At 42.2% G+C, this 21,128-nt stretch overlaps 1 protein-coding gene across 6 annotated transcripts in view; it reads right to left on the bottom strand.

Moving 5' to 3' along the window:
* Pde1c (phosphodiesterase 1C) overlaps positions 1-21,128 on the bottom strand; it is a 530,439-nt gene that overhangs the window by 251,023 nt on the left and 258,288 nt on the right. Inside the window, exon 1 of one of the 6 annotated variants that reach the window (XR_009590708.1) lies at positions 4,162-5,084. The exons of 4 other annotated variants lie outside the window; for them this stretch is intronic. Coding sequence is in view for 1 of the 2 variants with exons in the window: in XM_060379961.1 (XP_060235944.1) it covers positions 4,162-4,262 (101 nt within the window). In the remaining variant the exon portion in view is untranslated. Of the gene's footprint in view, positions 1-4,161; positions 5,087-21,128 lie in introns of those variants that run through there. One more of the 6 variants, XM_060379961.1, reaches the window with a different exon arrangement.

Below are 21,128 nucleotides of genomic sequence, written 5' to 3'. Positions count from 1 at the left end.
ATCCAGGGGTCCCCACCCTACCTTTCCATTCCTGCTTCTCCCTGAAGGTTAGCTCATTGTTTTCTAGCATAAGAAAATTCTTCTCACTAAGATAACAGGAAATGAATCATGGCGGTCCACTAAAAAAGTCCAGAAGTGGACAGTATCAGTCTTACAGGGCCAATACAGAATGTCAGCAAGGGACTTCATGTCCCTGCTTAAGATCCATAGTTATTAAGACCCACTGACCCAGAGACATAAGATTCTAGGATTTATAACCCATGCTACAGGAGCCTGATCCTGTGATGTGGTCCAGGAGCCACATCCAGAGTAGGAAGCAATGCCTGTTACCATAGAAAGGGAGTGGAATATTGTGCTGGAGAGACAAAAGCTATAGTTGCCCTAGTCTACTAATGCATTTACCTGACTTTATAGCCATAAGTTACTTTAACCAATGCAAAAATACAGTATAAGACATTGCATAACAATAAAATTTATTATATTCCCTAATAGTTGAGCAAGATTAATGAAAAAGGGGTTAAGACATTATAATCTTGACAGCAAGTACCAAGGAATAAGTGAAATGTGTCCTCTTACATTCAGTTAAAACAAAGTGCAGCACAGGGGCACCTTCTTGTCATTGTGTGGCAATTTGGCAACAGAAAACTCTTGGTCAAGACCCAAGGTGCTGGTCAAGACTCACTTGCCCAAACTCAAGCGGCTATAAGGTCTCTCATATCATCATGGCACAAAGATATCCTACACTTACCAATGGCAGAGCCATTGTCAACAAGGGGACTTGGGTGGTGTGTTGAAATTCCATATCCACTCCTACATGGGCCAACAGCCTTTGGGTGCAAATGAAGTTTATGGAAAAATGAAAACGAGGTGACTCTCAGATGAATAAACCAACACCAACAGGCAACCAGATTGACTTATGAAAGCTCAGGTGTGCAGCATTTCATCCTTCTGACTTAGAGAGATATGAACCTTTGTGTAAGAGGTGGTAAAGCTGCAGAAAAAAGTCTAAGGAACTAAAATCACTGTGGACCTCTCTGCACTTCCATCCATTCCTTCTCTAGGAAAAGAGAGCCAACCATAGTAGTAAACGCTATAATCACAGATAGGATAAATGATATTTAAGACAGTTTCTAATATCCCATGAACTCTTTGTGTATTGACAATATTATAATGTTGGACTAAGAGTTTTTGGCTACTTTTGTACGTAAGAAACATACAAAATTTGGACATAGCAGCCAGCAAAATGAACTAAAGGAAAAACCTCCTTTGTATAACTTATATTCTAGCTTGAAAGGTAGACAATAAACACATCAAATGAATAAACACTATTCAGATGGAAATAAGTAGCAGAGGTGCTGGTGGCATTGACATGAAGAGTGCATTGTCCTCTGGATTTCCTGCATGGTGGCTTCTTTGCAGATAGCAGACTCAGCAACTTTTTTCCTGCTGGTAAAGACCACTTCCTCAGCAATTCAGAAGAGGGTGGTAGGATGGGCCGGAAAACACAAGCATGGGATTCATCCCTTAACCACAGCTTTGCTCATCTTATAGAGTTCTGACCCAAGTTTGGACAGTGATGCTCATTAAGCTTGTTTCCAACTAGCTCAAAAGACAGTATGTTGAAGACTGAGTCAAGTATATATTTGCTTTCATTTTGCACATTAAATAGTTCACATTGTAGTCTTTCTGGTTTTCATCATCTGTTGATTGAATACTTCTGTGTGTCCTGAACACAAGCAAGGACCAGATACACAAGATGTCTATCCTGGTGGGTCTTATACCTTAATGAAGGAGATGAAAATCTCACTCAAAATCAAATAGGGAAGGAAGCACCATGGAGATGAGTAAGCACAGATAATCCAGAATTCACATTGCTTTCACACCAGTGGAGTTAAATCTCTGCCCACCTGTGGTCACTTACAAAGCCCTGTCTGTAAGAGTGCCATGCTAATAAATTGGTGTGAAAATCTAACCATGGCTACTGGCTTGTTCTTTTTTTTTTTTTTTTTTTTTCAAAATGTTGGGGCAAAAAAAAAAACAGCTCCCTTTTTCTTGCTGACAGTCTGTAGTGTGGGCAAACACACACACACACACACACACACACACACATTCTATCACGGATTTCTATGGTGTAGATTATAAAGTATTGTCCCGAATTGTAGAAATGAGTATAATATTTAGATTGCCAGAGTCCTATAAACTCTTTTAGAACTACTTCTTTGTTTAAATAAATAGATAGATAAATAAGTAAATGAATGTGGTAGGATGAATGGTAGTAGAATCAGCATAGTGGTAAAAAAAATACATTATAGTAATAAATACCTTTTAAATTGTAAAATGGAACTAAAGAGTTTAGAGGGTTGCTGCTGAGCAAAAGGTTCTCCTCAGAAAAGGTGGCAAAGAGGAATTAGAAAAGACACACTAAGTGAAGAAACAATTTACACCTTCAAAGGCACCCCAAGGTTTAGTCTGATTTGAAAAACTAGAAAATCCAACTTGGGCTATATCACACATCACACTGTAACACTAAGGAGCGAAAGCTCTAGAAGAGGAAACTGAGAAAGCTACAAAGACGGTATGGTGTAAAGCTAAATGCTTGACACATGAGTTCCCACCTGAGCTATGCTGATCTGGCCAAACACTGTCTCAAGCCCCAGTAGCTTTGTGGAATGGCTTTAGTTCATAAAGCATCTAGAGAATCAGTTCTGGAGATGTGGCCAGGAGTCCCTCTGGCTGGAAAGGCAAGAACACCAGACTAACTCTGCTTTCAATGTGCATGCCTCAGCCTCAGCCTTGTTGTGTGGACATAACAAGCATGCTGTGTGTGGCACACTGTAACAGGCTAATCCCTCAGGACACTGACCATGAGCTTCCTGTAAATATAACTCTGAAAAGATCTTCCATATAAGCTGTCAAAAGAGCCTTCCAGCCAGGGACCACCTTTCTAAGTAAGCTGACAGTCTCCACTCACATCAGCTATACAAGCAAAAAACAAATTACTCGGCAAGGTGTCCTACAAAAATCAATGGCAATGAGCTTGCTTCTGTTCTAGGTAGAACAACTCTTTTCATAAAATATACCTCTGAATAGGGACCCTTTAAAGAAATGAACATAAACTTTACTTTCTTCCCCCTGGTAATTCCGAATATTCTGTCAGGATGTGTTCTCTCCTCAGATGAACTTCTTGGTTTGTTTCCTTTTGCTTCTTGACTGTGTATGCATGCTTTCAAAAGCAATGGTGGCAGTCACATGTCAAGGAGTCGTTTTCTCTCACTGTCCTTTTAAGTTCAGAAAACCTGCGGGAGGTTTTTTAAATTATGCCAGATCACTGAAGTCAACTATCCAATACAATAAGCATCTATCTGCTATGAACAGCATCAATGAGAGCTGTGTGTCCACTGAGGAGCAATCACAGTGGCTCCAGGCTGAAATGGCCAGCCTCACTCATCATTTATGAATGTTTAAAAAAGAAAAATCCTCTCTGAAGTCACCTCTGTCCTCAGTAACTAAACCAGAAAGAATGCAGTGAAGTAACTGAAGTTCAGAGCTCTCTATGTATTAACTCAAGTAGAATTCTGGCCAGTGGATTGAGAATAAACACCCTTTTGTACTGTTCCCATGTGCATCTGATGTTCACTTTCTCTAAAACAGCCCACCCTTCTCTTAAGCACATTCTGCCAGGAAGATTCCTAAGAAAATATCAGAACCTGGAGTGAGCTAGGGAGAGGGCAGAGAAAATTATCAACAAGAGTGTGTGTTAAATCTGAAGACTGGATGATCCACCAACATGTTTGCAAGCACTTTACAAAAAAAAAAAATCTAAATTCTAATTCAAACTCTCTCACAAAAGTTTTCTCCCTGAGTAAGTGGACTGGAAACACCCCATTGCTACTTGTACTAGAACTCTCTACTCTTGAGGGTATGCCCAGCCGCTTCCCAAAGGAAGCAGGATCTGGAAACAGCAAAGCATCGGACAGAAAAGCCGCCCTTTCTGCTTAGGAGGCAGGAGCCGTGACTGTAGTTTATACAGACAGTTGTGGAACTTCTACAGCTGAGTTCAACGGGCATGCAATGAGGGGTAAGAAGGCGCGACTACGGATTTGTTGTAAAATCGGGATGAGAGAGGGAAAGAGGGCAAAGGGAGTCAGTAGGTTTACTTACAGCCCGCGGAGACGAAGCCAGATTTTCTCGATCTGCTCAGGTTGCAGGTGTTTCAGAGAGTTGCTCTCGAATTCTTCAATCTCCTTGGTTGGAGACTCCATAGCTGCAGGTTTTCACTGGGGGTGAGGTGGAGAGAGTTTGTGTGGTCCCTTCCCAGCCTCTTCTCCTCTCTGAGTCCAGCCCAGCGAGTCTTTCAGCCACTTTGTCACTTCCCCTGCAGCGTCCCCCAGAGGGCTCAGAGCCGGCTGTGATCACAGCGGACTCCAGCCCCAGGTGCGCACTGGAGGCAGCCGTGGAAACCAGCCATGATACCCGCTACTGCCAGGGACAGAAACAAGGACTGTGGGTCCGTCCGGGAGAAAGCACCTCCGGTCTGTTCAGGTTCTTTCCCCTCTTAAACAAAGCCGCGGAAGCTACCGGCGGCCCCTGGAGGATTTGGAGGTAAAAGAAGAACTGGGTGGTGAGGAGGAAGGAGAAAGTGAGGAGCTGGGTGGAGTAGGATGAGCCTGAGCTGCAGGATGAGCCCCGGGTGCTCAGACCCCTGGCCAGCTCCGCCCTGCGCCCTGCCTGCCCCGCCTTTGTGCCCCTCACTTACCAACAGCCCTGCTGACAAGCAAGAACTGACAAGTGAGAAAAGTCTTCTGTCAGCACGGGGCTAGTGGCAAGGCTGGCGCTCCGGGTGCGGAGGGAGGGGACAACACTATCAGCCCGGCAGGAGTTTCACACCTGCCCCCAGCAGCCCTTGGCCACCCAGCCCTATGCCCTGCAATGATGGCTGCCTGGCCTCACTGCAAAAGGAACAGGGCTCCGCGCCCGAAGGAAGGGAAGAAAGAAGTCTGGAGCTTCCCAGCACAAAGACCTGGTGTGTTCTTACTAATGGGATTGATTCACGTTCTTATTCATATTCATATTCATATTCTCTCTCCCTCGCTCACTCATTCTCTCTCCCCTCCTCTCCCTCCCTCCCTCCCTCCCTCCCTCCCTCCTTCCCTCCCTCCCTCCCTCCTTCCCTCCCTCCCTCTCTCAAAAAACACAAATATTACAACAAAAGAGTTTCTTCAAATAGTGCCACACGCCTCCTAGGCGTCTCTGTTGGGCGCTGGCTAGGCAGCTGTTGAGTTTGGCAGTGTGTCAGCTCCACGCAGCTGCACCACTCTGCTAGATGGTCCCCTTGGTCATGCACAATGTCAATAACATAATTGCCCAGCAGAACGGGACCAGGTTGGCAGGAGGAAAGCACCTAGAGTTAGGAATCAACTTAAAGGCGAGGACAGCTTTTCATTGGTCAAGTAAAGCCCCATTCGTGTGACTTCGGCAAAGGAATGAAACGATGCTGTATCTACCTTCTACTAGCTCATGGCAACTAGCAATCATTTTCAGTAATTGGCCATATACTCTAGCAAAGATACCTAGATAGATCACAACAAAATCCCCCTCATCTGCCACAGATTCACAGATCATTGCATTAGTCCATCCTTAAAGGTGCTCAGGGAGTGCATCTTCACTGACTTAAAGCATTATTACTAGGCAAAGAGAACATTAAACAGCTGTGAAAAACATTAAACATTAGTGTGGAGGCCATTTTCCTGAATAATACAATTGCTTATTCACATTCACCCAGATGATAACAGTGACTTGGGAAATAATATGCCAAAAAGGAAAAAATGGGTTGGTAACTTGCTTGGGGGCTAGGAGACAGAAATGTGGTCCTAAAATATGGTTATTTCCATTAGCAGGGGCTGTCCAAACTCAGATATATAGTGATCATTCCAAGTACAGGAAACTGCCTCTGGTCCAAACACTGTGCTAACAGTTCTCTGCTCACTTAAGTCTGTGGGTCACACATTATCATCCCTTCACAGAGAGAAAATGGAAACAGCAGGACTTTACCCAATAGAAAGAGAACCAAATTAGAAACAACCAGAGTTGGAGCTGAGGATTATTATCCCGTCTTCACAAATGTGTCCCCAACACAAGGTTCCATTTTCTGCATGTTCAAAGTGACAGTTTAAGCAAAAATATTTCCTGTGTCCCTTCCACCTGTATAATCCTTTGAAACCATGCAACAACATTTAGAAAAGGGAAAGCAGATACTACTGGGTTTGATTAGGTCAAAGAAAGCCATTTTTAAAAGGAAAATGAACATGCCTTCCTTACAATCTAGCAGATGAGAAAAAAATACGAAAAAACTTACTAAAAATCTTCCAAGACAAGATTTTGTGTCATGTTAGATATTTTTAAAACTACATTCACATTAGAAAGTTGGTAAAGTACATAAATTTGCCTTATTTTAGGCCAGTGATGATTTTTGAAACTGGAAGTATCCTGAAAGATAAGTTCATTTAAAAAAAAATTTAACCAATAGAGTGTTTTAAATAACATTGATTTTAGAGGAGACTCTGATCTATTCCTTAACTTCAAACTGTAAAGAGGGAGCCACAGGAATTTTGTCCATTCTGTCTCTCTTAGCTCTCATTTCCCACTCTGACATACCACTTCACAGATGTGAAACAGAAGCCAAAATACCATAGACAGACTCAGGAATCCTTTCCTCTTTTATCCTAATTACGTTTTCTCTAATCCATAGTAGGAAATCTGTTTTACTTGACAAGTTCATGTTTTCTGTGCTCTGTTCTTTTCTCAACTTTAGCCGACTCAGAATGGTGGATAGCTGCAGCAACATGAGAATCAAACCTTCTCATGATTTTCTATATGAAAGAAAGTAAAGAAATAGATGCAGACTGACCTGAAACAAAGGTTTGGAAGCCATAATACTGCACACAACTTTATATCAGAAGTTAATTTCTGTCATGAATTACTAACTTAGCTTTGTAGTTGGACTCTGAAAAAGTCTCACAGAGGCAGCTCTTACTTAAGCACACTCACACAGACATCCAAATACAAATATATACGAATGTACATCATGCACATGCGTAGCTATATCCATGCAGAGAGCCAACGATTTAAAGCACTCCCCCAGTAGTCACGCAGTTACCCAGGTAAGCGCTAGCAAACATTTACACTAACAGTATGCAGTACCATAAACTAGTAGAAAGCTCCCTAACTTTTTTGTTCCAAACAAAGTTCAAAGGGGAGTTCTACAAATACTCATCAGGTGAGAAACCAAGCTTTTGTAGGCATGTGGGAATGATCTCCCAGATCACTTTCATCTCTAACATGTTATAATCATGAACATAGCACCTATCAGTTATTGAGAACTAGCATTTGCTATGCAGCTTGCATAGCAAGTTGCTCATATGCTCATTAAAACATCTATAAATTGAAACTACATTGAGGCTCCATCTCATCACTGATGGAATGGAAGTCATCAAGATAAAACAAAAACAAAGAATAGCAGGGAAGAAGAGAAATAACAACCCTAATATACAGTCACGAGGGAAATCAGTGTGGCGATCCCTCAGAAAGAGCTACTACACGACTCAGCTGCCTCAAATTAACACATCACATAGTACGTCTTTTTACTTTAGTGTTATCAATAAGAGATAGGACCAACCCACGTGTCCTTAGGCAGAGGAATAGATGAAGAAAATTTGAGATACATATGTAATAGAATATCACCTTCCAGAAAAAAAAAATGGATCAAGTAACTGGATATTATCATAATAAACAAATTAAGTCAGACTCACGAAAAGAAATGCCATGTTGAATCTCATTTGAGAATGACAGATTTCATACAGAAACAAAATTTTGTATGTTTATGTAAAATGAAAGCAAAAGCAAAACTGTCTGGTGGGATGGAGTGGACTAATTCGAGGGTGAGTGAAAGCAGTGAGTGAAGAGGACCACGGACAACTGAAATGTGAAACCTGGCAAGGTCCTTAGCAGTGTGTACAATGAATACATGCCAATAAAATGTTTCTGCATGGCTTCATTGTGCCCACTGACAGCAAAGCGCTGCCAAAGTTTTCGGAAAGATTGCAGCCAAGAATTTGAAGACCCAGAGCAGAAGGGAAAGCCCATGATTTGTTCTCTGCGTCAGTGTGGCTCCATGTGGATATGTAAAGAGACTAGTGGAAGGATGCCTGTCAGAGAACGTGGCTGCTGCAGCAGCACAGGTGAGAAAGCTCACTAACACTGTGGGGAGGATAGAGAGCTACATGACGCAGGTAACGTTTGAACTTGAGCTTAAATGTGGATAAATAAAAGTTGTTTTCGTGCAAGGTGGTTGAAGGCAGATGACTCCATAAACAGGACACATCAGGAAAAGAGGTGTGAAGAGCTATAGACGTAACCACTGACACAGCATAGACTACTGGGAAGGTCTGTCAACTCTTGCAGCCAAGAGTTGAACTTATGTCCTGAGCACTCTAGAAGCCAAGGGTGGTTCTCGGGAAAATTGTCATGTCATGTGTGGAGGGTGTCTACTAGGCACAAAGAACCTCACACACCTTCAACTGAGCTCAGTTCTTGAGGAACTTCCACAGGGTATGCTACAACCTCAGAGCAAAGCTCCGTTAAGAGGATCCAGCTATGAGATAGAAACAAGATCCTCAGCTAATGGTTGTCCATGAAAACACACACGCAAGTAGCATTATACAGACTGAGTAGCCTATAGTTAGGAAAAAAAAAAAAATATATATATATATATATATATATACACACACAAACAGCAATTAATGAAGAAAGAGGCCAAGAACTTTAAGAAGTCCAAGAAGGGGTATATGGGAGGATTTGGAGGACAGAAAAGGAAGAGAGAAATTACAATCTCAAAGATAGATAGATAGATAGATAGATAGATAGATAGATAGATAGATAGATATAAAATAAACAAATGTCAGAAAGGAAGGAAAGAGAGTGAGACAAAGAGTCTCAGAACCAATCAGAAAGTGCGAAGCACTACCTACCATGAGCCACAACAGCCAGCTACAAGATTAAGCCTGCTTGCTTAGACCACCTGAAGCCAGCCTGCATCCTTGAACCATTTTTACAGTTAGCCAGCGACTTACCAAGAGTACTGAGGAGGAGATTCTGAAGACATTTGGAATGTTGGAAGTAACAGCAGGCACCACAACAGCCCTCCTTTCTACACACACCGCGTGTGAGCCTCATTCCCGAGGCTCTTCTCTCCAGCAGTTCCCTCCTGGGACAGCCGGTGCCACCGCTGTCGCACAGACTTCCCCTCTGACATCTTTTCTGTTTGATTTTAGGATTCAGAAAGAACGGTGTCCCAAGAAACTATCACTACAAAAATGATGTAGAGAGGTAGTTCCCTGAGCCTAGCCCTCATGTGAAATGTAGCTCTGAACACATGCCTGTAGAGTGGCCCAGAGACAGGAGAAAGGAGATGGAGTTGGCACTGGGGTGATGGATCAATAGGTAAAGTGCTTCCCACACAAGAATGGAGACCTGAGTTTGAATCCCCAACATCCCTGTTTAAAAGAGAGAAAAGATAGGCGCAGCAATATGTGTCTATAATTCCAGCACTGGAACAGGAAAAGACCCACCTTGCGATTAAGGTGGAGAAGCAACTGCGTAACAAACCCCACATCAGTTTCTGGCCTACACACCCACACTCATGTGCACACACGCGAAGAACACCATGCTAAGCCCACATTCAAATAATTCTGTCCCATTTCATGAGTAATGTTAGGGACTTACAAGGCCAAAAATCTGTCTTAAGTTTTCCCTCTTCTCTTTAACAAATCAAGTGACAGGATGAAACATAGCATGTGACCCACACATTTTCCTTTCTGTGACAAGATGCTGCCCCTCTGAGGGAGATCACATCTCTCTAACAGGCTGTGCGGGCACATTACTACATCACTGTGCTACTAAGACAAATTTCTCTTCTCTGGCCTTAGCCAGGCTGAGCTAGTGGGGTCTGTGCTCACTTGCCCTGACTGGAGCAGCCTAGCCTATATTAATCAGGTGGGGTTTTTTTGTTTTGTTTTTTTGATTGTTTTGTTTTTTGTTTTTTTTTTTCCTGAACTCACCATGCTGGATCTAACCGTAGGAAATATATCCTTGGCTACTCAGGTTATCAACTCTTTTCCTCTGAACAAAGCATTTAGCCAGGGAAAACACATGACCTACATAGCCCCAATCAGCTCCTTTTAGGGAGTTTGATGTCATTACTTGAAGAAAAGGTATATCTCTTTTCTTTCAGATATAATGTAGGCTTGAGGCTGTCTTAGCACTGCCATAATAGATTCCATTCATGTAGAATGAGTATTTAAGAAAATTCCATCTACATATAGAAACAGAGAGGAAGACTGATGAAACAAAGAAAACAAAATGTGAAAGGTATTTCAGGACTCTTGATCCTGTCATACCTAAATCCAGAATTACCCCTGGACTTTGAAGTTGCATGAACCAGATTATAACCCCTTCTCTCTCTCTCTTTAACATTTACTAGCTCCAGTCAGATCCTGTAAAGGACAGTCATAAGGAGTAAAAGTAATGTCTGACCAATGCCAGGAACCCCAAGGCTCTTGTGAATAAATAGTCCCTCCCTCATATGACAGAATGCCAGAGAAGGAAACTGGAGAATGTACCCAAGGCAGATAAATTTAAGGACCCTTTGTTTTTTAGGTGGTAAGATGAATCTGGAATTTTGTCTCTTGATAACACCCTATCAAGCTATTGCCATGGAACACTGGCTTCTCAACACTGAATGAGTCACTTGTGACTCTCATCATCCTTGTGAGATCCTTTCAAAGTGCAATGGCTGAGACATCACCGCTCTACCCCTGCTCTAACTGAGACTGGGGCTTAGCTCCTCCCTATGATCCTCCAGCTACTGGCAGGCAGTACGATGGTGCCCTGTGGCCATTCTGCCTCTTGAAATACACTGCTAAGCCAGCAGAATTAACTTGGCTGTGCTAATGAAATTGAAATTTTGCTCATGTAAAAGTGCTGATGCTACTACAGTCAGCCGAATTCTGGTCCAAACGTACATAAATCAGCCAGTTGTTCCTTGTACAGCTGTAAAGCAAGTTTGAATATGGAAAGTCTTGGGGCTGCTGAAAGAGATCATGTCATCCATTCTCCTGAGTCCTTGGTTCTGCTAGGAAGTAAGGAGCATCCCTCAAGTTAAGTACCTACACAAGAGAGTGGGTAGTAAAGCTGGGGCAACAATCCATGTTCTAACCCTGGGTTCCCATGCCAAGATGGCTTCACATCCACCTAACACTTGGGTTAAATGGCATGCTCATAGGTAGGAAAAAAAAAGAAAAAAGAATGTCCATCGAACACGTAGGCCATTAGCAAAGGCTGACAGAAGTCTCTTGGAAAATAAGTAAACTGGAGTGTAGGGGTTCCGGGGAAGTAGGCGCTCATGACTTTGAGTAGGAAAGAACCTTCTGTGGTATTCACAAGTGGGTCAGGGCTTTGACAAGCCTGGACTGCCATGTTAAAGGTGATGCTTTCTTTGCTCTTGCCAATGAGCAAGCATTAGAATTAATTGAACAGGTATGTAGTCTAGACAAATTAGGAAAAACAATAAAAATGGTTTTCCATAATTTTCACAAGTCTACTAGAGGTAAAAATTTATACATTTTTACCTATATATCTGGGGGGAAATACCCTTCAAGAACACTGAGCTCTTTTAAATTAATTTGTTAATTCAAGAAACTTTTCATAATATGATCAATGCAATGGTCCATAAAAATGTTCCAGCTTTTATTCTACATAGCTTAAGTCTACTTGTATTAATAGGCCATAGGCAGATAAGAGGGCAACAGACAGATCATTGCAAAGGTAATAACTGATAAAATAAAAAATAAAGAATGTTAGGCATTGCACAAGCCTTTAGCCCCAGCACTAGTCAGGCAGAGGTGGTAGATCTCTATGAGTCTGAGGCCAGTTTGAATCTACATAGTGAGTTTTAGGCCAACCAGGAGTACACAATGAGACACTGTCTCAAAAAAAAAAAAAAAAAAAAAAAAAAAAAAGAGAAAACATAATATAAAGAATAATGGTAATGTGACATATCTATGAATGAGGTGACATTTCAGAGGTGGTTTTGCTATGTACTGGGTCAAAAATAAATGTCTTCAAGTATAATATCCAATATGCTTTAGTGGTTACAATACCCAGTTTAATTTCACTGTCATATCTGATGCTTTGGTGGGGATAGCTAGATGCCCTCCCCTTCCCTCCCCTCCCTCCCCTTCCCTCTTGTACCCCCCCTTTTTCCCTCTGGCATATTCCCTCCATGTATTGTAAAGATGTAGCTGGCTTAGACTTTCTTACCTTGCAGCTTGTTTGCAAGAAGGAAGCAGAAGCTGCTAGGCCTCTTAAAGTCTAGACTAAAAAATGGCATAGCATCTTTTCGGCTGCATTTGGTTAGTTGAAACAATCAGGAAGTTAGCTCTGGTTCACTGAAGGAGAAATGCACCCCCTTTCTTGATGGGTGAATATGAAGGAAGAGTTACTGATTTTGCACTGCTTTCTGATATACCTGGGCATCAAGGATGGCCCGTATGAGTGGCTAACATCCAAAAAACTTGGAGAGGGAATTGGCGGGATAACAAGTAGGAGGAAAGTCTCTGAAAAAAAGAAACAACATGTTTAAGGATCCTGAAGCAGGAAGAAACTTGATGAACTCAGAACCTGACCAAGGTAAATTGTATGCAAGGATGTTGCAAGTAGCCAGTAATTGGGGCTAAAGAAGAGACTTTTGAGAAATGGCTTAAGGATCTATTCACCAGAGGACTCCTGAGAGTAGGGTTCATGAATGCTCTGTCCATCACAGTTCATCCTGGGACTTCAGAGAGAATGACTGGGAAATTCATTTCATTTAAGGGCAACCGTTTCATTTACTATTAAGGTTGGCACATGAGAGACTCAGCAACAAAAATCTTACATTGGCCCTAGGGTTGCTGTGGGGCTACTCAGGGAAAGACAGTGAGTGACTGCTGCCCAAAGTCATCTTTCAGGGAATAAAGTTAACTTTCAGCTCTCTGGCAGAAGATGACCAGTCCTTAAGTCTTCCAAATGAATTAAATGTTAGTCTTCATGTGACTTAGCAAACAGGGAAATGGGAGATAGTAACTGCTCCAGACAGGTTTGTTTGTTTGTTTGTTTTGTTTTTCAAAATTGTCCTTAGGGACCTGTCAGTGGTCTAAACTAAACTCCAAGATTCTCAAAAGTAAAAGGATTTTAAAACTCAGTATAAAGGAATTAGATCTCATTAATCTTTTCCATATGCATGCTTGTAACAGGCCCTTGATAATAATAATAATAATAATAATAATAATAATAATAATAATAACAAACTCACAAGGCACCTTAAACATCTATAATCCTTATCACATATACATTATTAAAGTTGGTATTCGTGGCTATTTCTTCTTCTGGAAAAGAAGTTGTTGCACTAAGCAGGGACTGGGACTTGATTTGTGGAGAAAAACGGAATGTTCTAGGAACAATTAAAAGTAATTTGTATGCAAAGTGAATCTCAGCTGAAGGCTCTGAAGCTGTTCATACCACCAATACCAGCATGAGACCAGGGGGCCTCTCACATATAACTATATAGCTTTCTGCCACCTCAGCTAGATGTTACAGAGAAATAAAGTCTCTACAATGAGATTTAGGAAGCAGTTAGGGATTCCAACCAAAGCACTGAAGGGAAAGAGTGCTGAGTACTTAAAAGAAGCTCATATCGAGTCGATGACAACGCTGCCAGAAATCATTCTGCTCTCATTGGACAAAGCAAAGAGAGCCTCTAAATCACGCGAAAGCTCTCGGTTAACACTTCTTCTCCCTTACCCAGGCACAAAGAACATTTGTAAAAACGAGTCCTCATATATCACCTATTCAAATAACATTGTAGAAGAGCCCTTAGGAAATTATGTGGAACTCGGCCCCATCTGCCCTAAGTGTCCATTTGCAATGGTTACATATTTCCCATACACTCCTATTCCATACGTAACTCGACCCATCAGAAGCCAACCATTCTGTTCCCTAAGTCTGCTGCTATCATTTTGGACTTTTGACCCCATTTTCTGTTCGTTGGTTGCAGGTTGAACAGAACAACAACTAACTGGTCAGAGAGTAAATTCTAATACATGATTATTTTAAAGCTCCTGCACCAGTTAGAGTGAAAAGCAAACTCCAGAGAGATTTGGTGACAAAGGTCATAACTTAGGAGCTACGTTCATGGCTTTCAGAAACAACCTTCCCAACAAACTGAAAAAGTGCTATGTCAGAATATGGCAGGAAGACTTACATCACTGAGCCTGTCTGAAATTTTGATTAGCATGTCACTATGAGCCTGCCTTCTGTGGGTACTAGCTAGGTCTTGAAGCCATACCTGTAAAAGCATCATCATAAACTGCTTAGAACGTTAAAAAAAAAAAAAAAAAAAAAAGAAGAAAAACTTGCTCTGTAAAAAGCTGTGGAATATTTTACAGCTTAACGATTTCAGGAAATGATTGGGTTTCTTTCTTTTTAAACCAATTAGGCAGGTGCTTAAATCTGAGAGCTTATCAAAGCTTGCTCTTTAAAGTACCTTGTAAATGCCTGATTCTGGGCCTTCAGGCAGTGCCTCATACCACATCATTTTACACTTGCAGAAACTCAGATCTGCTGGCTGAGGCCCTTGCTTGGCATATTTTTTTCTTTTTGCAAACACTCGGGGCCAGGTTTTCTAATCAGCAGGGTACATATGCCATGGCAGCTGGAACCCCTGTGCAGCAAGGAGGCCTCATTTGTCCCAGCTGCAGCTAACTGTGGCACCAAATCAATATCCTGTCAGAGGGTGCTTTCTTGGCAGCAACTGCAATCGCAAGCACTCCAGTGACTCTGTGACGTAGCCAGGTATTTGCACAGCAGAGGAAAATCCCTCTTTGTGCCACTAGCTCTGACCTCACTCCAGAAGAGAGCACCCACCCATCTTAAATCACCCATGAAATGCTGCAGAAAAAAAAGCAAGGGGTGCCGAGTTCAGGCTAGGGGGAAGCAGCCCAGGGGGATGATGAAATGTGACTTGTCTCTTCACATTTCAAGAAAAGCTGGATCACAGGTTGGCTTGCCTCCAGGGGACAAGAAGACAGAGAATATCTTTCTTGTTCCCAGTAGACAAAAGACTGAGCAATGCAGCTTAAAGGAAAATTGCCAATATCAATAATGCATCGGGATCCATGGCTGACGTATTTTTCAGCTATCTTGGTAACTGGGCAGTTGTCAAAATATAGCTCTAAAAGGCCACGTGTGGACAGAGCCTCTACTGTTACTGAAAGGGCAGGTTAACCCGGGCAGCATCCAGAAGACACCTCTGTCCTGTCCTCAAGCATAAATGCCTTGACAAACACAAGTGGTGACAATGAGAACCATGGTAATAATCACTGTAGCCAGTTTTTATGCTGGGCACATTGTATGTACTGCTCTTTCTGCAAGCAGATTGGCCACAAAGTTCTCACACTGAACTTTCTGAAGCAGGTTCAAGGTCACTGACACAGTGGTGGAACTGGACATAACCCAAAAGCTGCATTGACCTACGGAACACTAGTGCCTCTCAGAAGCAGGCATTTTGGGTGTGAGTTCACAAGCTGATCTGATCACCCAAGTTCTCCATCCATAATGGGCTTTGTGATTACTGACCACTGCAGGCTGCTTTTAAACTGCTTCACGAACAAGAATGAAGAGACTAGCCCAAGGTTCCAGCTGTGGGCAGCAACCGTGCTGAAATTAAAAGGCAGCTGCAGTTCCTGCTGTGGGGACCATTTCAGTCATTTGCATGAGGCTCTTGAAATAGGCCCTGGGAGTCAGAACTCCACAGAGCAGCCTTGATGGTCTGAGGGACCCAGGGGATGTAGGCTGCACACCATCCATCGGGAAGTAACACACTCTGCCCCACAGTTTCCAGTAATGCAAAGAGTACAGAAGCATGGCAACTGTGAGTGAAACCCTTAAAGCAGAGTTGGGAACCTGGGTTTCAAAAAGCTCTGTACATCACTTACCGAAGACATTCTCTATCACCACAATTCATTTCCTTACTACTGCCTCAAAGCATTACTCTTCCTCCCCTGAAGGCCCGGGAACCACATACAGAAATTTTTGCTTGCTTCTATAAGGTAGAACAAAATAGTTTCTTAATATTGTCTTTGCAACTCTTCCCAATCAATCCATTTATGTTTTCTCTCTGGATGTCCACAAGAAATTAAAAAAAAAAAAATAAGAAAAAAACATGTTCCTAGAATGACCCCCTGGAAGAAGACAAATGAGGAGAGCTGGATTAAATGCTACAGAGCTGAAAACAGTACAGAGCCTTACTGTTAACAACACTGACCACAATAATTACAAACTATCTCCCTCTGGGGCAGCCCTGTCCACAGGCTTCCCAAGTTAGGACACAGAACACATTGAGTTCCCAAAGGCTTTGGCCTCTATGATCCAAGCTCTCTGCAAATTATTGAAATATTCCTTACACCTGTGCCTGAATTTTTTTGTCCTGTCATTCTAGCCATCTCAGAGGTGGTTTCATTCACATGGTGACAAATTTTTATCCCAGAGATGCAGATGGTAATGACCTTGATATGTATAGGCTTTCTTCTCATCACCCAGAAGCTGAGGGGGCCCAGTGTCAAAACCAAACAAAAGCTGTTGCCCACCATTTTCTATGTACTGATTCCATTTCCTTTCAGTACATACCAAGGATAGTGGTTCATTATGGTTGTTCTAATTTTAGATTTCTGAGGAATTTCGATACTGTTTCCTATAGTTGTAATAAATTCCTTCTACTCCACAGCCTTACTAGTGTTTGATGTATTTTTTTAATAGTTGCTATTTTGGCTTGAGTGAGATAGAATGTAGTTTTGTTTGACCTTTTCCTGATGATTAAAAACACTCAGCATTTTTTTCACATACTATTGGTCCTTTGTACTATTTCTTTGGAAAAGTGTCTGTTCAGACTGTTTACCCATTTCTTGTTTGGTTACTTGTTTTGATGAGGTTTATAAAAAAATTCTTTATGAAGTCTGGGCATTAATATTCTGTCAGATAAACAGCTGGTACAGATTCTCACCTACTCTTTGGCCTGTGTCTTCACTACAGAGTTCCCATCACTTTAGAGAAACTTTTTGATTTGGTATAATCCATTTATCAGTTCTTACTATTTTTACCCCTCGGCTACTGGATTTTCACTTAGGAAATCTGTTCTATTATCTTGAAATGTTTCTTTTGTAGTAATTTCAAAGTTGTATGCCTAGCATTAAGGTCTTTGATCCATTCTGCGTTACTTATAATATAGGGTAAGAGATAGGAATATAGTTTCTGCCTTCACCTAGCTATCTAGTTCAGTACACCACTTTCTGAAGACATTTAATCCTCTTTACAACTGTGGAGCCACAAAGACTGTGATCTTCACCTCTAGCCCCAGTGCCTTTCCTAGAACTTTTGTATTGAACACTCACTAGAAAACTTACTGTTATTTATAGATGAGGAAGCTGTGGACAGCTAACAGAAGAACTGGAATTTGAATTCAGTGCACCTTGATGAATAGTTGGTCAGATGCTCTGAGAACAAAGACACAAATAAAAATAAATTCTATGTTACACTGGTACTCAGGTCTATGGGGAAAGGGCAAAGTAAAGCCGGGACTAAAAATGTGTGAGGGGGCTTCGCAGAAGGGTCAAGAGGGATGGCCTCAAGGAAAAGGTGAGATGTGAACAAAAACTTGAAGAAAAGTAGAGAGTGAGCAGAAGAGCACAGTAGGTGTTAGTAAGAACTAGGCGTGCATGACAGTTCAGGGAACCAAGGGACAAACAAATCTGGGTCTGGAGGAACCCGGGATGTGTACAGAAAAAAAGATTGAGAAATAAGAAGACCGTGATCATGTGTCAGTCATTGCAAAGACTTGGGCTTTCACTCAGAATGGATAGGGGACTCCTTGCAAGGTCAAAAGCAGAGCAGAGACAGAATTCAACTTGGATTTGATTAAGACCACTTTGAGAGCTACCAGCAATCAGTGATCCTTGAGACAGAAACAATCAGTTTTTCCCAAGGAAACACCCCCTGACAGGTTATCCAGTCCCAAATGGTCAACCCTAAACAGACCTCAAGCAACACTAAATGGACTCATTGGGTTGTATGTATACATATGTTTATAATAATAACAATTAAAGAAGAAATTATCTTGAATTTGAAGGGAGCATGGGGGTGTTGAAAGAGGGAGAGGTGAAAACGCAGTGCTCATCTGAAACACTAAAAACAAAATAATTAAAAAAAACCTTTGTTTGCATTGCTTGTTGAAAACGGACCATGCCAAAGGCACAGGGCAAGAGCAAGCAGATAGGACAGTGACAGCATGCGGTCAGTCACAGGCAATGGAGGCTCAGCTGGGGTGGTAGACATGGAGATGAAGTAGTCTATCCGTATGTATAGAGAAGAGAGGAGAAAGAAGCTCAAGGAACAACCCCAGAATCTTTTTTGGCTTATCCCTGCACCCTGGAGGCAATCCTGGAAGCTGCTCATTCACTTGCAAGGCCTTGAGTCAAGGAAAGAGAAACAGCATGGTGTATAGCTTCCAGAGAGAGGCATTTGATGCTTCCTTTGGGCAGCTCTGAGATGTGAGGGGCTCTTTTAAAAGCCTGCTTGCTTCACTGGACTTCATTTGTGTAAAGCAAGCTTTGGGAAGTCCTCCTTTTGTGATGCCCCCCCCCAGCCTTGCTGCCTTCCACGCCGCACAGTCTTCTCTTCTGAGTTGCCTGGAATCACCCTGCTTGCTGCTGTACAGTGTGGCTTTTGCTCCACTATCTAAAGCAAGAAACACTGGAGAGACACCGAATTCCAGATGACAAGCCTCTTCTCCCGTCACTAACAAGACCAGCATTTTTGGATAACCTAGGCTACATACAAATGCAAGCCATCAGGTCTGAGCCCAGTCAAGTACAACTGTTGAAGTCCCTGCCAGAACTCCCTGATTGGCCAGGGAGACAGCATCTGGGGTGAAAGCAGAATTTGTGAGGCTTTGCACATGGTAAGTCTCCATTGACCTTGCTTTTAGAAATAGAAAAATGAAAAGCCAAACATGATAGAAAACATATTTCTACAAAGGAAGATTTTCTAACACATGTGCTGTGTACAAGGCACTGTGCTGGGGATTTCTGAAAGCATCATCTTGCACAATCTATACACCTTCCTGGGAAACCAGCATTGTTTTTCGCCGTTTCTCTGAAAAGCTTTGAAAGCTAAGCACTTTCCCCCAAAGAGACCCACTAGTCAGAGCAGATATCTGACTTCAAATTCCAGCTTTCTGCCAGCTACCTCTTACATGACCAACTGTCCATACCTTCAGCTCTATGTGGTTCCTGGGACTTTTGTTTTTAAATACATGGAGGTCTTAGGAAACAAGGACAAGACAGCCACCTCGCTGCCTCTTAACACTTGAAGTACATGTGCAGAACAATGCAATAGCTTCTTAGGGTCCCAGAAGATGATGTAAAATAAGTAACCAGGGGGCTCACCTTTCAGAAGAGCATATTAATCCACTCCATTCATGTCCATGTTCTGAAATCCCAAGAGCTGAGCCCCGAAAGGAAAATTCTACTGCAAGAAATTAACCCTTGCTTCCTGCACCATGATCCTCCAATTGATTCCTGCTAGCAAGCTTGCCAGTTGTGAAACAATAGGCTCTCTTGCTCTGACCATAATTTATGCTTCTGTTGAGTTGACTCCAGTCCAGGAGTCTAGCCTGGGATTGCATAGAAGGGTTTAGTAACAAAGGATCAGATTCAGATGTTTAGGGTTGTATTTTACTTCCTTGGAATTTGAGTCACACCACGGCCTAGGACTCCTCACTCATTCATTCCAGAAACACTGATGTCTACTTGTGCTACAGCTGGGGTCTTCACATGAGCTCTGCTACATAGCAAAAGGCTCTACTTTCAGGAGTGTTGTTGAAAACCTGGGGCCTGGCACTCTGAAGATAACACAGAAGCTTTTATCCTGCAATTTGATCAAAGAAACTGAGAGTAGATAATAAGACAAAGCCGACCATGGAAGTGCAGCCCTGGACACTCCAGACTTTAAGTAGCCAGCCCAACTCTTCTGGGAACAAGAGATCCTTGAAATAATGTGTATGCTCTAGAAGACCAGGGATAAGGTAGGCCCATACAGAATCAAGGCCCTCTGTTCTTGTCAAACACTGGGCAGACAAGAAGATACAAGCTGCTTGCTCCTCTCAATCCTGGATCACAAATTCAAGCTTTTCTAGGAGTTAAATCATTCTAAAATACACGGAAAGTGAGTCTCTCTGACTCTCCTTTTTATGTTCAGCCAAGTGTCCCATTGAAGTCCTATGACAGTAAATGGTTAACAACTGACTCTGGGCTGAGGCCTGGGCAGACTTGACTTTCAATACTATTTGTTTCCTGTAGTGTAAATACTGTATTCATAACCAGCTCCAAACCTCCAACCTAATCTAACTTGTCTTTTGCTAAATGAGTTCATGTGCATTTCTTAAGAGCAACTTAAAACTGTTGTAAAAGAGGGAAAGCCACTCTTTTGCATGAATAAAACAGCCTAGTAGGGGTCAAGAGACCGCCAACTGAATGACTCAAGGTGAGGTGCTCATCCTCAAGCCCTATAGATTATTCATTCATTTGTTTCAGTATCCTACCATGGAAAAGACAGCTCCACAGGCTCTGTCTACTACACAAGTTCAATAAGGGTATTACGTCTTTATTCGAGGAATCCCTATTCCCTGTAGTGTGAAATCACCAGTAACAACATAACACCGAAACCATCTTGGTCCAGAGCCGACTTTATCTCCAGCCTGTTGTCATTTCCACCTCTGCTATGAACTGTAAAATCGTATATAATTTGTAGCCACATTGTTTTGGAGTTTCCTTAATGCAATATGGCCCTCACCTACAGTAACCCCTCTTTGGAATGTTTCACTTTGGTGCCAAAAAAGCTTTTCCAGCTAAGAACTGCATCCCTAATACCTTATTGGCCTTAAAGTACATCCCCCTTTCTCCCTGTTTTCACTTTGTGCAGGATTA

Source organism: Meriones unguiculatus, chromosome 3 (genome assembly GCF_030254825.1).
Source record: "Meriones unguiculatus strain TT.TT164.6M chromosome 3, Bangor_MerUng_6.1, whole genome shotgun sequence".
NCBI lineage: Eukaryota > Metazoa > Chordata > Mammalia > Rodentia > Muridae > Meriones > Meriones unguiculatus.
The sequence above is the reverse complement of the archived record's forward strand: the minus strand, read 5'-3'. Positions and strand labels throughout refer to the sequence as shown.